Genomic DNA, 15,449 nt, shown 5'->3' on the forward strand with positions numbered 1-15,449 from the left:
TACACGCCACGCACAGAAAAAAGTTAATTTCATTTTCGAGAGTGTTTTGGCTCTTCACACGTCTCGACTGCACGTTTTTAATAAGTGACATCTTCTTTCCAGCTGTTTTATTTTTGTTCGCGTGCACTTTCGCAGAGCGCTTTTAATCGCGTGAGGACGAAAGAAAATGAAAAGTACCTACACAATATTTTGTTGCTACTCATACCTAGGCACAACGCATATGTAGATAACAAAATTACTTAGCCAAAAAAAAAAAACAATGTACAAAAACTTCTATATTCTATCGAAACTGTAAGACGAGAATCGCGATTTCAAACTCCCAGTTTGAAGTCGATATCTTTATTAGAAAAAGGCCTTGTTAAACATTATTAAATCCCACAGTATGTAGCAAATTACGGTAATTGTCTAAATGATGGGATGATCGCTCAAACGGGGATTTTGAAGGTGGAGGGTGTAGGAAGGGATCCAAGGACTTCACCCCCATTGATAAAAAGCAAGAGAGATTAAAAGAACAACATGAAAAAAGAGGTGAATGCTGAGGGTTAGAGGATAGAGGCACAGGGGAGCATGCAAAAAATAATATTCTTTTAATTTAGTATAATACAGATAAAATCATTACTTTGTGTCTATGGTAAGGGTTAACTAAGACGCATGGATGATAATAAATAAGACCACAAAATTTTCATTTTTATAGCCTCCACTTTTACGCCTCCAGTTCACCCCCACTCCTTTTATCATAGGGGATGCGGTCTGAAGAAAGAAATAATAAATGTGAAGTTGTTGGAAAGTCAATGGCAAACATGTGTGAAATGTTTGTCTAAGTATTTCACTGTGGATTTTATCTGTTGCCAATTCGAGAAGGCAACCAGTCAGATTATTGTCAAGAGAAGTTCCTAAACTTTGATATTCGGTGGTAAGGGACTGTTGGAGTTTACTTTTTTTTCATCATCATAAGGTCATCAGTCCTAAGACTGGTTGGACACGTACCTCTACTCTTTCCTATCCTGAGCTAAACTTCGTATTTCCCTAAAACTAGAACATCCCACATCCTTAACTATTTGCGAACAGTTATCTAATCTAGGTCTACCTCTACCCCTCCTAACTCCTGTTGCTGCCTCTAATATGTCTCTGACTAGACCTTCATGCCTGAGAAGGTGTCCTACCAACCTATCTCTTTCCAATACCTCTTCATTTCTAACCTTTTCTACCCACGATATCCTCATCATCCTCACTTTTTTTAGCGATGTTTATTTATCCCACGACTTCATCACAAAATCGTTACTTTTAGCCTCCACTTTCACGCCTCCATCTTTTATTATAGAAGTTGAAATCCCGAAGACAGAATTAATAAAGGTGAAGTTGTTGCAAAGCCAATGGCAAACATGTGTAGGATGTTGGTCTCTGTATTTCACTATAGATTTTATCTGTTGCCAATTCGAGATGACAACCAGTGAAGTTATTGTCAAGAGAAGTTCCTAAACTTTGATATTTGGTGGTAAGGGACTGTTGGAGTTTACTTTTTTTTTCAGCGTTGTTTATTTATTCCAACGACTTCATTTCTGATACCGTTCCTGTTCTGCTTACTGATTCGACTCGTTGTTTCCTAGTGTCGTAGCAGCAGCGGCACACTGCACGAAAACGTACTAAAGAGAATTACCTTAATGTGCCTGTCACCCTCAGGACTGGTAGACATCTGCTCAGAATTTTAAAGTAACGGTTAATTCCAGGAAGTGAATCACAAGCACAAAAACTTTACCGCTACATAATTTTTAATTTTTGTCTAGTCCGTATCTTTCCATTTCTTTTTTTTCTTTTCCCATCGGACGTTAAGAGAAATTAAGACAATTAAATTAAATTAGTGTCTGCTTAACTGTTTTTCTTCACAAAATCGGTTTGAACTGCGAACCTGCTTAATAAGTAAAGAACACACCAAGAGAAATCAATGAGACCAGTAAGATCCAAAAACCTCTGTTGGATCTGTTAAAATCATGTATAAATAATTTGCCCTTCCAGGTCCTGGGACCCCTGAAGAACACGATTATCCAATTGGTGAATAATGTGCTGAAGTTCCTTAAACTTTCTAAATCTAAATATCCAATTAACAAGTGAACTACCTTGTATAATTAATCTTATTAACCAGATATGCGAACCTCTTATAATCCTTAGGGCTCAAGTTGTAATTGACCTGATTAAGGTCCTAAAAATATCTTAAGCAAGCAATGTCAATGCCAAAGAAGTTTATAACTTAATTGAAGCCCTAAAAATTTCTTAAATAAAATTTGTAATAGATTTTCAACCTAATTAATGATCAATATTATGGTTGGAATCTCCAGGACAGACAACAAGGACGTAAAACCCTTCTATTTTCTTAAGATTAGATTGTAAGATTGTCTTATGCCATCATCATAAGGTCGTCAGTCCTAAGACTGGTAGGACACGTACCTCCACTCTTTCCTATCCTGAGCTAATCTTCGCATTTCCCTAAAACTAGAACATCCCACATCCTTAACTATTTGCGAACAGTAATCTAATCTGGGTCTACCTCTACCCCTCTTAACTTCCGTTTCTGCCTCTAATATGTCTCTGATTAGACCTTCATGCCTGAGAAGGTGTCCTACTAACCTATCCCCCCTATTTCTTATTGACTTATACAGAGTCCTCTGTTCTGGTATTCTTTCTAATACTTCTTCATTTTTAACCGTGTCTATCCACGGTATCCTCATCATTTGCCAGTAACACTACATTTCGAACGCTTCTAACCTTTTCTTTTCCGCCGCGCCCACCGTCCATGTTTCGCACCCGTATAGCACCGAGCTCCAAATATACACCTCTAACAATCTTTATCGAATTTCTCTATTGATTGTTCGAAAGCATAAAAGTAACTTCTTTTTATTGAAAGCGACTCGACCCTGCGCTATCCTCTGTTTTGTATTTTTCCGTCCTGACTTATATTACATCCTAAATACCGAAAATCGGCGACTTCTTCTAATTCTTCGTCTCCTATCTTTATATTCACTCTTTCCCTACTTGTTCTTCCTTTGCATACCAGTTTTTTTGTTTTACTTTTATTTATTTTCCCCCAGTACTGTTTCATCAATACCGCCTCGTTAAATAAATTGTAGGAATACCCAAAAAACAGATTGAAATCAGAATTTTGTCTTGAGTTAATGAATTACCATATCGTTATATTTCAAATTTTTTACTTACCAAGCGGCATACCAAATTAATAAAATAATAATTTTGAAATTATTTTTTTAACTTGTATGTCATGAATCGCATTGAATTATCCCCATATTCGCAATGGTATATTAATACAGGTCCTTTATCCATTTTATGTCCCGTTTTCAGAAATAAGTACTTCAGAGGTTCATCCCGACGAACCGATTCAGCAGTCGTATATTCGACCGTCGCCTTTATCTAAATTTTCGAACTAACCGACAATGGTCATCCGTTAAGAAGTTCTAATGTCGCATAATTCGCAACTAATACCAACAAGATTCGTCAGAGGCTGCGAACACGCTGCGACCTACGAAAATAATCCTTCTAAACGCACCACCACCATCATCATCATCATCACACCGACACCTTCGTTCTCGTTACAAATATTTGGGTCTTCTAACGTAATTAGTGGCCACCTTAATACCAATTGTCCCTTAATTACTGTGTCATCGTATTCATAGCGATCCCTATTATCTTCGTTCGGCTCCTAACGCGCAATTAAGTACAAAAGCGCACTATTAATGGCGTTCTCATCCTATTACGTACCAAATTGAACTTCCGCTTTCACCACCGAGTCCTGAATGTAGTGCGGCCCCAGGAGGGGACAAGAGGGAATATCGTGGTGCATTCTCCGACGACGTGGTTCACACCGACGTCGGCGATTTCACCGATAACGCCTCGAAAAATAAAAGGAATAGACTTTTCTCATCTCCACTGCAGTCAAACCTGATTAATATTTCATAGAATTCGGTCTAAGAGTCTGAGTATTCATAATAATGCTATAAAAGTTCTTAGTCAGTCATTTATAGAAATTACCAGACGTGTAGGATGATTTCGGAATTATTTGTTAACATCAGCACGCCAGTTTTCTATTAATTTGGTTTACGCCTCTCGCATCGTATTAGGTGCAGATTGACCAATTTAGAATAAGGAAGGCAGAATGTACTAGAATGTTTCCAGCGTTGTTCTAAGCTAGAATGTTCTCGAATCTCAAGGAGTGCCCTAAAGTAGAATGTTCTAAAATCTGGAGTGAACCGGAGGAATTGACAATACTCTAGAATTTCTAGGATTCTCGTCAAGTGGAATGTTCTACAGTCTAGATTAGAGTGAACTGAAAAAATAGAGTAAGTATGTTGACGAATGTCCAGAATTGTTCTCTAGTAGAATGTTCTAGACCCTAGTCTCCACAGTGAACCGAAAGAATCGAGAATCTTCTGGAGTGCCTGCGATTGTTCTGAAGCAGAATGTTCTACAATCTATATCATAGAATGAACCGGAAAAATCGAGAATGTTGCCGAATGCCTAGGATTGATGTGTTCAACTATGATGTTATACAATCTAAACTCTAGTCCAGAGTGAATCGGAAGAATCGAGGATGTTCTAGAATGTCTACGATTGTCCTCAAGTAGAATGTTCTAGAGTATATATGTTAGCGGAGGGTGGAATTTATGTTGGCGCAGGGTGGAATTTCCCTGTTCGTAATCTGATTTCATAAGGGCCATCTGGAAACGCACGCATAGACGCAAGATGCATTTACGCAACAGGCACTTATCCAGTACCCTGCGGGGGCAAGATGGGATAGTCAGTCGTAGAAAGACGGATGTAAAACACGGAGTAGAAATAAATTGTTAAAATTGAGTGTTGTTATTGTTAATAGTTAGTTGTCTTAAAATCAACAACAATAGTATCTTTACATATATCCTAGAATGAACCGAAAAAATCGAGAATGTTGCCGAATGCCTAGGACTGATGTCTTCAACTATGATGTTCTACAATCTAAACTCTAGTCTAGAGTCAATCAGAAGAATCGAGGATATTCTAGAATGTCTACGGTTGTCCTCAAGTGGAATGTTCTACATCCTAGACTCTAGAGTGAATCGGAAAATTCGAAAATATTCAACAATCCTTGTAAGTGACAGGTGGACATGGCTTTCAACATTGTATTAGGACATTTTATAAATATTTGGACTGACAGGTTCTAAAAACTGTTTAAAATCTCTTATAGTGTTCATGATTTGTCTAGTTCGCTGTGTGTGTGTGTGTGTGTGATTACAAATCAATGTAAAATTTAAAATATAAATCCTACGTGTCCTTATCTCTTTTTGAATCGAATTTCGACTGTCACTTCAGGCCGTTTTTCTCGTCGAATTCCACCGCTGTAACTTTCAAATATTAAAGTAAATGTGATGGCGTAACTTGGGTCTAGCGAGTATACATAATTCAGAGTAACTGCTTCGAAACTGTTCCGTATCGTCGATGTTCTGCATAACTGCTTGGTAGCGCAGCCTTTAACTGGCTACTAGATCATATTCATGGACTACTACGAGGCGCGTTCTGCCGGAAAGTAAACAATTGTCAGGGTTCCGCGTATTCACTTGTTCCTTTCCTATTTCTCTCCCTTTCGGTTACCCTTATCTCTTCTCCATGTTCCGCTCCTTTTGCTGGCAGCTTACTTCGCATTTTAACCGCAACGAATGCACACGCTCTTTAAAATGTTTGGCGACTGCCATTCATTCATTTGCATGCATTTTATACATGCATATGAATGCACATTATGCGAAAAGGCAACCGAAACCAAAACGAAGTCGCTTTAGGGGAAGGAACAGGAAGAAAAATGCAATGCATCTTTAGGCCGGAATAGTTGCAATAGGTCACACATAAAACATATTTTCAGGCAAGGCAGTTGCAATGATGCCAATACGCGTGTATTTACTGGTAATTTTTGTGTAATCTCAAAATGACGATTTTATATTAATTTGTTTATCTTTAAAATGTATATTTTAATATTCTATGATTTTTTTTAAATATTTCTATACAATGTAATGTACAATAATTCTCAATCACTATTTGATTTTAATTGTTGGAATGAAATATATAAATTTAATATTCTTCGGGAATGAGTTACAGGGATAGAAAAGTGATACATACTGTGTATAAAGAGCAACAGGCAATTATAGAGTTGGAGCAGCAAGGTAGAGAAGTAAATATTAAAGACAGTATAGGGATAGACATACAGGGGCGAAATATTAGTATGCTTACATTTGCAGATGATATAGCAGTATCAGCATCTAGCATACAGCATGGGATGAAATATAAAAAAAAATAAAAAAAAAATACTGATATGCAAAGGAAGAAAAAGTAGGGAAAGAGCGAATACAATGAAAATAGAAGAATAATTGGAAAAAATGGCTAATTTTAGGTATCTAGGAAGTCAGAAGTCAGGACGGAAGGAGTAGTAGGGATATAAAGCAGAGAAATGCGCAGGGTCGAGTCGCCTTCAATAAAAAGAAGTCATTTTTATGCTCGCGAACATCTCAAATTCGAAAAAAATTGTTAAAAGTGTATGTTTGGAGCCCGGCGCTGTACAGGTGCGAAACGTGGACGGTGGGCGTGGCGGAAAGGAAACGGTTAAAAGCGTTCGAAATGTGATTAAGTTAGAGGCAAATGATGAGGATACCGTGGGTGTAAAAGGTTAGAAATTAAGAAGTTTTCACTCAGAAGAATGATAAGATTGACCCATATGACACACTAGACATATTTAAATTAAAGTAATTTCGGGGGATGCTAGAAAACAATTGATTCTCAAAATGGGCAGTAGACGAATTAAATCTGAAAACCACTGCAAAAAAAAACATGGAAAAGGTCAGCACACCAAGTACAACAGCCGAAGAGAGTCGTCAAGGTCGGTGCCGCACATGGCACACGATTATATTATATAGTGGAATTCGTTTATTATGACTCCGCCTATATTGATGAACCGCTTAATATGAAGTAATTGCAGTGTTTGGTTTTCTTATTAAATTCTCTAGAGGAAAGTTTGGATATAATAACTCCGTTTAAAATGGCATATCGTTTATTATGACTGATTCTCAAGAAATCATATCCGGCTATAGCGACCCAAGTGATCAATAATAATAACATTTTCGCTCATTTTTCTGACCCTTCTTATGTATATTGATATTACAATTCATCGTTCTTTTTCTTTTTCTGTTAATAAATATATACAATTTGTAGTTTTCCTCTCTATTAAACTAAATAACTAACCAAAATAGAAAGTTGTTTTTTTTCTAAGACTATGCTTTGTATGACGCCCGCTTAGTATGACGTGTTTGTCATTTCCCTTCAATGTCATTATAAGCGGATTCTACTGCACATAATTATGTTTGTTTAAATGAAAACGAAAAGAGCGACGAGAACTTTTTATCTTTATATTACTTTATCTTTACCGTCGGCTTCGCCAGCACAGAGATTATTAAGTCTGAAAATACCAAAAACAATACAGTGCTAGGCTTGAGAATACTCTATTGAAAAACTATACTGAGCATTTAAAAACTTATAACTATGTACTATCTTCACACCGAAATTAAAGTATTGCTTTAGAAAAGCCAAGCTATAACAATATCTTAATTATATAATAATAAAAAAATGAAATTCAAAGTTAGTATCCACTTTACGTATTTTTTGCTCTATTCGCAATTGAAAACACCTTTTCGCAACGAATTTTCGTTTTAAAGCGGATATTTGTTGACTTTTATTTCCTAAAGTCAAGGACAAAAAACGATTAAATTAAAAGAGCGATTGCCTTTAAGAATCATCTTACATGTTGTCTGTAACTGAAGAAAATTAAAAATTTTAAATCTTCTATAGATCAAATAAAAACTCGTTTCCTCGCTTATTTAATTTCAAAGCGACAGAAAACACGTCCTCTCGCCCATGTCATTTTTTTTTTTTCGTAATCTCTTAGGCTTAATTAAATTAATTTTTCCATTCGAATACTTACAAGAACTCAGCAGAAACTGTCTTACAAAATAAATTATTCACGCGATTTTAGAGATACCTAATAAATAAGCAAAATGTGCTGTCGGCCGTTGCCATCATACTGCGAAAGTTTATAACATAATTGCCAATTTTTCTTTTAAAACCAAGCTACCGTCAGATCTAAGACAAGGTGAAAATGCACTTTGCAGCGAAGTGTTAGTTTCCATTCCGCTTTCAGTTGTGACAACAGTTCTAATGCAGTGGTTTGCGTTTATGAATAATGGATTAGCTGCACTCTTAGTCGGTGGTAGTACACTAGTAAAATATCTAGTAGCATCTATGTATACACTAGGTACTACAGCATCTTCTTACTAACTTGAGAGGATGCCATACAGTACAGAACCGATCTTAAAAACGCAATACAAACATCACACACATATGTATGGTTGAAGGAAAACATATAATATATCCGAAAAACGAATTTGATAGACAGCTTTTTATGCTTCTTCTTCAGATAGACTTACAAAAAAAATCACTCTAACGTCTAACGTAATGAGTAACTGCAATAATCCGAAGCCGGCCCTGGACGTGAATTGGCAACTTCGGGAAAATTACGATTACAACTAGGTAGCTGCATCAACGGAGAATGTAAACAATGACGGTTGTGTTGCGTAAATGTCAACATCGTACTACTTTACTACTACATATACAGATGGATTACATACATTAATTTAATTAAGCAACTTCTTAGTTCAACGCTAATAGTATGCAGTACTATTATTTAAAGTTCGCCTGGATTGTTAAACATTACCATATAATGCAATAATACTATTCTACACTGACCTATGACACTAACACACTGAGAATGGCTTCGACTAACTACATACACAGATACAAGCCTACAATGTTAAAAGAACAAAGAATTACTCTAGGCTGGCTGTAAAATAAGTATCATCAAACACAGTTAATCTAATCTAACAAATAATAAACAATGCATATGTACCACGGTGTTGCAATGTCGTATTTCTCTGTGTGATCCTACCAGGACCGGACTGACCCTTGATTGTGCTTTCAAATACGTTTTCGTCGAAAACGGTAAATTTTTGGACCACCAAACATTTACCTTGCTTTATGATGCAGTATGACCTCCTGCAAGCTTACTCCTTGTTTCAAAAACACCCCGTGTATCTAATAAACAATTGTGGAATACTTGACTGGCATAAATCAATTCGTTATAGAAAATAGGTCCCTATTTTACCATTTGCTTTTGATGGCATACAAATAGCTATTTAGAGACACGTGTATCGAATACGTAAGTATACGTCGGTCGATACTGATTGTGAGATAGTTAGCGTTTTCCTTTTTAAATAGCTCGCATTCTTGCCGGTAAGATAAACTGCTAATAGAACTTTTGAAAGTTGAGTAATAACATATTTCGGTTTCGACGGCAAACATAATACAAACTGCAGTAAAAAGCAGCGGCTTCGGAAGCTAAATGAGGCGTAATTTGAAATGTGAACTTTCGAGTCGGACTCGATAATGCTCTTTAAAAGAATCGATACCTAGATCAAGTTTTCTTCGTTTTCGGATGGAAAATTGCAACCGGAGCGGACCATAACTTTCCTTAAATCTTCCAAGACGCACCGGGAAAATTTACCGTCTACGTAAATAAGTTTTGATACCTTACCCGAGTCAATAATGTAAGGGCCCCAGACAGACGCCACCGTGCCCGTAAACAGGATGAAATATTAAAGCAAACTTCTTGAATAGAATGAAATATAGAGAAATTTAACAACGGAAACTACATTATTCGCATTGTTAAATATCTCAAAGACGTTTGCATGAACCATTTAAAAAAAATTTGAAAATCAAGTTATATACGTAAAACTACTTTGATACATTACGAGTTCGAACGTAAATTGGTCATCAATATAACGAGAGTGGTAACCCCTTCAAACTGCTAGGGGCAGGGGTCAAGTGACACATAAATTTTAAGGTGACAGTGTGACAAAATAATAATTGTGGATTAACAATAAAAATAAACAGTCCTGGAAGAACAAATTGTGTTATTTTTACATTCTCCTTCCTGTCCCCAAGTTACAGAACCCCCCCCCCCTATTGTTATTTCATAATTTATGAACAGTCCCTTATAACAAAATACTGTTGCTCTGAATTTTAGAGCCATTAGAAGACTTTCACTGAAAATGAAAAGTTTACATAGGAGTTTCCTGTTGAATTTCCATATGTAATTCCCTTCGCACATGTCCAAAATTTCCCGTGTTTTTTTAAAGCAAATAGTTAACATTGCGATTTTGCTTCAAAAGGCTTTTATTATTCATAAGCCCGCGTATCATTTACATAGACAGTGGTGCCTTTTATAAAAAGTGTAGCCGAAGCGTAAACCCCAAAAAAACAGAATTACGAAAACTAATTTGAACGCAACGCGAAGCGGCTTTAAATTAAATTTGATACAAAAAATATATCAAACATTAATAAATGATGAAATATATCAAAACATAAGAAAACATAAATTTTTTACTACCTTTTACTAGTGAGAGTTTGACTTCGACTTTCGCAAGTATTCAAATTACGAATGTTTATTGGTGGTTATGTTTGTTTAAAAACCGATTAAACAACTTTTCCGAAAAACATTATTTTATCATACAATCATTTAATTGCGTTAAACTTTTGGAAACCAAGAAAAGAAATCTACTGTTCAAAGAAACATTTATAAATTTCGTTTAGATAAAGTTAATTATACCTTCCATATCAGATAAAGATCAGTGTAAACAGTTGTTTTAAGTGTTGTGTTTGTTAATTTGTATTCATATGTACCTATCATGATTATCGTATAAAGACTCTGTTAAGTCTCTGTTACACAGCGCCCCGAGCGACAATGTCCTGTCGTGTAAAACGGCAATGTCCTAGCAAGTTCTTTTCCGATCATTATCGGTAAATACGGCCCAAAGATATTTACACAAAATCAAACAAAGTATAAAAACTTTTTAACAAAAAAAATAATTAAACCGCCGAATAATCTGAAAAGCTAAAAATAATAAACCTTTATTTTATTAACCTTAATAACTAAGTTCTTCAGCTAATGTAAGTATACGTAAGTAATTTTGAGTCAGCACTAAACAATTAATCAACAAAATTCATTAAATTACCTTAAATTTAAAGAAATAACCATTGCATTGCTAATTTGATTTGCTTATTTCTTTAAATTTAAGGTAATTTAGAGATCTTTGCTTATTGATTGTTATTAAGGTTAATAAAATAAAGGTTTACTATTTTTCGCTTTTCAGTTTTTTCGGCGGCTTAATTTTTTTGTTAAAAAGTTTTTATTTTATAATTTTTTGTGGCTATAATCTACTAATTACTANAATTTACATCATTTATCGCAAATGATCTGCGATAAACTGAGGTCGAAAGTTGATCCTTTTGACTTAGATGTTCTCTACAAGCCCTTGCTAAACAACGTCAAGTACAGTGTTCTACAAACGCAAGTATGTATCATTAAAAATTTATAAAAAGGATATAATTGGTTGCAGTATACACTGTAAACTATAAAACTTTTTGAAAAGAGTATCCCATCTGCAAATTCTATATCATATTAAAATGTACATAATCTGTTAATACCGTTTTATATTAAATGAAGTCAGAAACTTCCAATCTTTCATATTTGTAACTAAAAAAAACAAACACCTAATTTTTGTTTTTATTTTCCAGGTGATTTTTGGATGTTTATTACCAAGTGCCGAACATTTAGCGAACATTGGAACGGGTGAAAAGCGGGAACAAGAAAATGAACCATCGATAATAACATTCAGCGTCCCATCGGGTACTGTATGGTTCCCCTTGTTACCCGTTACAGCGCCCGCACAAAAGGTTCTCGCATCTACCGGTGCACAAACTCAAAAACAGAAAGTAAATGCTACGAAAATAAATCGGTTTTAAGAACCATTGTAATTTTTTATTGTTTTTTTTTAGAGCGTACCTAAACCAAGCAAAATAGATAATAAAAAATCAACTGGTGACGTTGCTGGAATGGTCAGATCAGGAACTGCTGCATTATTTGGTGCAATGGCAAATGAATGGTTCTCGTAGATAACAAACAAACAACAATTACTAATTGTTTTTTTTTTTTTTCTAATGTACCACGGTACTTATTGGACCCATGGTCAGTCCTGCGCCATTTCCATAATCGGATAATTTAAAACGCATCTTATAATTCATTTAAAACACGTCATCATTTCCAAGGTCGTTCGCAGTTTATTACTTCAAATAATTGTTTTGTATAATCTTTAATCTCACATTAGCGTGTTACTGCTTGACCACATATATTTATACAGAAATTTATGAAAAAACACATTGCGTCCATATTTTTCATCATTAAAAAAAACGGTAAGTGAATTTTTTACACCTTTGTATACTTCATAAAGTATAATAACAGGTATCTATATAAATTAAGTGCTTCTTACAAACAAAAATAGATAAATACAGACAGATATTAATTAACTACCTGTCGCGCTTTAGATTAAATCATTTTACAGAAACCCAAACACAGTTACTCTAATAATAATTGTTCAAATCTTTTGAATAAATATTAACTTCCCTTAACTGCTTTAAATTGCATATATTTAACTTTCAATAGATAAACTAATAAAAAAAGTTATCTAATCAATAAAACAGAATAGAATCACATGAATTTTTGTAACTATTTTTCAGTCCTTTTACCATAACAACCACCATTGTTTAATCAAATTTTGATTTCTCGTACATTTTTATTACACATCAAGGCTTTTGCTGGCTGACCAATATGCATAACTTATCTGCTAAAGAATTTTTTATTATCTTGCAAGATAAATAATTGCAAACATTGATTAAACCGATAAATAGATAGATATCGAAACTATTATACGTTGTTACATCCTGCAGGTTTAGTTCAACTAAAATAATTTCCGTGACGTATGCAGATCGAAGAAACCCAAAATGATTTTCCAAGTGATAATTGCGGTGATAGTGGTTTCCGTAACTGTGGTAATTCTGTATCTAAAGTGGTCATTTCGTTACTGGAAGAGCAGAAACGTTTTCACCATTGAGCCGACTCTTCCATTTGGCAATGCGAACGAGACGATAAGTGGAAGACAAAGTCTTGGATTGTCCTTGACAAAACTATACAATTCCGCGAAGGCTAAAGGACTCCGTTATGCCGGATTGTATTTCATCGCCAGTCCCGTATTTCTAGCGATCGATCTAAAATTGTTGCGAAGCATGCTGATAATCGACTTCCATTATTTTACCGACCATACGTTATTTACAAACGAAAAGAACGATCCTTTAAGTGCACACTTATTTACATTGAACGGTGCCAAATGGAAAGCCCTCAGGACTAAACTCACACCACTTTTTACCAGCGGAAAATTAAAAATGATGTTCCAAACGTTAGTCGATTGTACTAACAATTTTCCTTACGTTTTGGACGAGGCTATAAAACGAAACGAACCTTTCGATATTAAAGACACCTTCGCAAGATACACAACAGATGTCATAGGATCTGTCGCATTTGGGATAGACTGTAACTGTCTTAAAGACCCCAACACAGAATTCAGAGCGATTGGTAAGAAAACAGTTGAGGTCGGTATCAAAGAGAGCTTGGTGCAAGCTGCATTTGTGGCAAGTCCAAAAATAGTAGACCTTTTCAAACTCAAAATCACCAACAGCGAAGTGGAAACGTTTATTATGAACATCGTCAGAGAAACAATTGAATATAGGGAGAAAAATAACTTTGCGAGAAACGATTTCATGCAACTTTTGATGAACTTGAGACATCAAGAAATTAAACTCAATTCGTCCACCGAGACTGACGATTCTGTCGATCAACTTGCTTATTATCAAAATGGATTAACTCTAGAAGAGGTTGCAGCTCAAGCGTTCGTATTTTTCGTCGCCGGTTTTGAAACATCTTCCACAACTCTAAACTTTTTAATGTACGAACTCGTTCAAAATTTAGACATTCAGGAGAAATTGCGGGAAGAAATCAAAACAGTTTTGAAACGCTACGAGGGAAAAATAACGTACGAAGCTATACAAGAAATGACTTACATGGAGAAAATTGTTAATGGTACATTACGGTATCTACCTCATTTTTATTAGTCATTCTGAGACAGAAAAGAAATATTACACTAACATATGTCTGACCTTGGAAATTGGATAATTCCACGAGATCCAATATCTGGTTGGATCTCTTGGAAATATTCGAGATTAAGGTCCTTCATAATTAATAAAAACAAACGAATAAACACAAAATTTTGCTAACACCCCATGAATTGACCAAGTATTGAAAATTTTATGATCTTCTATTTAATTTGTAAAAGCTCTTGAAATAAGCTGTCCAGAATATAGTCACCCCAAAGTAATATTTAGTTTTTAATTCATTACATTTCATTTTAACGTTTGTATCTATCAGAAACACTAAGAAAATACCCTCCCCTGCCTACAACCACCAGAGTTTGCACAAAAGATTACAAAATACCTGATTCCGACGTGGTCATTCAAAAAGGCACATTAGTTCTGGTTCCCATCTACGCCATTCAACATGACCCGGAATATTATCCAGACCCGGAAAAATTCGATCCTGAACGATTTTCCGAAGAGAATAAAAATAAGCGACCACCTCTAACGTTTCTACCTTTCGGAGAAGGTCCTAGAATATGTATTGGTAAATAAGTATAAATTTTTCATCTTTATTTTTAGTATTATTCAAAAAAAAATTGTACGTGTAAGAGTAAGAGCGAATTTTGTACTTGTTTCAGGGTTAAGAATGGGCGTATTACAGATCAAAGTTGGTTTAACAGCCCTTCTTCGGGATTACAAATTTACCCTTAACTCCAAGACCAAAGTGCCCTTGCAGTTTAATGGGAGACAGTTTGTTTTAACCGTGGACGGTGGGGTATGGATAGAAGCCCAAAAAATCTAGTTTATCTACCTAATATATTAAACATCCAAAACTTTGATAGATATATTTTGAACTTCGACCTTATTGGTTAATTTTTGAAGTAAAATATTAAACAAGTGGCGGTCAATGATTTCGACCGTTTTGACGCAATTTCAACTTTGGATTGTTTATATACTTGACTGGACAAATAGTGAAATATATTATTTTTTGTTTTCTACCAAAACCAATTGATTAATTTGCAGTTAGGAACCTAGATTCCGTTTCATCTCCAGTTTTGAGTGTAACGTATGCAAATGTGTAACCATCATAATGTACAATAGATGTAATACCTAATCAAATCTTTATTTTCTATTCTACTTTATTAATATTATAAATTATAAAATAGAAATTTGATACATTTGTTGTGATTCAATTTTTTTCACAGGCCTTCATGAAATTTTGTGTACACATCTTCATGTGTACAAAAAAGAACAGAGGGTATCTTATCCAGAAAAAATATTGTTCTTAACGGATA

The 15,449-nt window shown here is 35.0% G+C and overlaps 3 protein-coding genes across 8 annotated transcripts in view; 2 read left to right on the forward strand and 1 right to left on the reverse strand.

Annotated features, from left to right (window-relative positions):
- LOC112904831 overlaps positions 1-15,449 on the reverse strand; it is a 154,068-nt gene that overhangs the window by 114,402 nt on the left and 24,217 nt on the right. Inside the window, exon 1 of one of the 6 annotated variants that reach the window (XM_025975886.1) lies at positions 10,520-10,574. The exons of 4 other annotated variants lie outside the window; for them this stretch is intronic. The gene's annotated coding sequence lies outside the window, so the exon portion shown is untranslated. Of the gene's footprint in view, positions 1-8,820; positions 8,841-10,519; positions 10,575-15,449 lie in introns of those variants that run through there. One more of the 6 variants, XM_025975885.1, reaches the window with a different exon arrangement.
- LOC112904830 (conserved oligomeric Golgi complex subunit 1-like) lies at positions 11,367-12,109 on the forward strand. Its single transcript, XM_025975880.1, has 3 exons — positions 11,367-11,483; positions 11,707-11,904; positions 11,968-12,109. The coding sequence occupies exons 1-3, from the start codon at positions 11,382-11,384 to the stop codon at positions 12,082-12,084; spliced, it is 417 nt and encodes a 138-aa protein (XP_025831665.1). The 5' UTR covers positions 11,367-11,381; the 3' UTR covers positions 12,085-12,109.
- Positions 12,202-15,286, forward strand: LOC108734362 (probable cytochrome P450 6a14). The gene is made up of 4 exons (XM_025975874.1): positions 12,202-12,381; positions 12,916-14,101; positions 14,447-14,698; positions 14,793-15,286. Exons 2-4 carry the CDS (start codon positions 12,970-12,972, stop codon positions 14,954-14,956), a joined length of 1,548 nt encoding a protein of 515 aa, XP_025831659.1. The 5' UTR covers positions 12,202-12,381; positions 12,916-12,969; the 3' UTR covers positions 14,957-15,286.

The sequence above is a fragment of the Agrilus planipennis genome, unplaced genomic scaffold, assembly GCF_000699045.2.
Source record: "Agrilus planipennis isolate EAB-ADULT unplaced genomic scaffold, Apla_2.0 scaffold54, whole genome shotgun sequence".
NCBI classification, from domain to species: Eukaryota; Metazoa; Arthropoda; class Insecta; order Coleoptera; family Buprestidae; genus Agrilus; species Agrilus planipennis.

Coding starts and splice junctions, on each gene's coding strand:
- LOC112904830 (XM_025975880.1), top strand. CDS start 11,382: ATGATCTGCGATAAACTGAGGTCGAAAGTTGATCCTTTTGACTTAGAT. Junction 11,484..11,706: donor ACAGTGTTCTACAAACGCAA/GTATGTATCATT, acceptor TTTATTTTCCAG/GTGATTTTTGGATGTTTATT. Junction 11,905..11,967: donor CACAAACTCAAAAACAGAAA/GTAAATGCTACG, acceptor GTTTTTTTTTAG/AGCGTACCTAAACCAAGCAA.
- LOC108734362 (XM_025975874.1), top strand. CDS start 12,970: ATGATTTTCCAAGTGATAATTGCGGTGATAGTGGTTTCCGTAACTGTG. Junction 14,102..14,446: donor CATGGAGAAAATTGTTAATG/GTACATTACGGT, acceptor TGTATCTATCAG/AAACACTAAGAAAATACCCT. Junction 14,699..14,792: donor AGGTCCTAGAATATGTATTG/GTAAATAAGTAT, acceptor TACTTGTTTCAG/GGTTAAGAATGGGCGTATTA.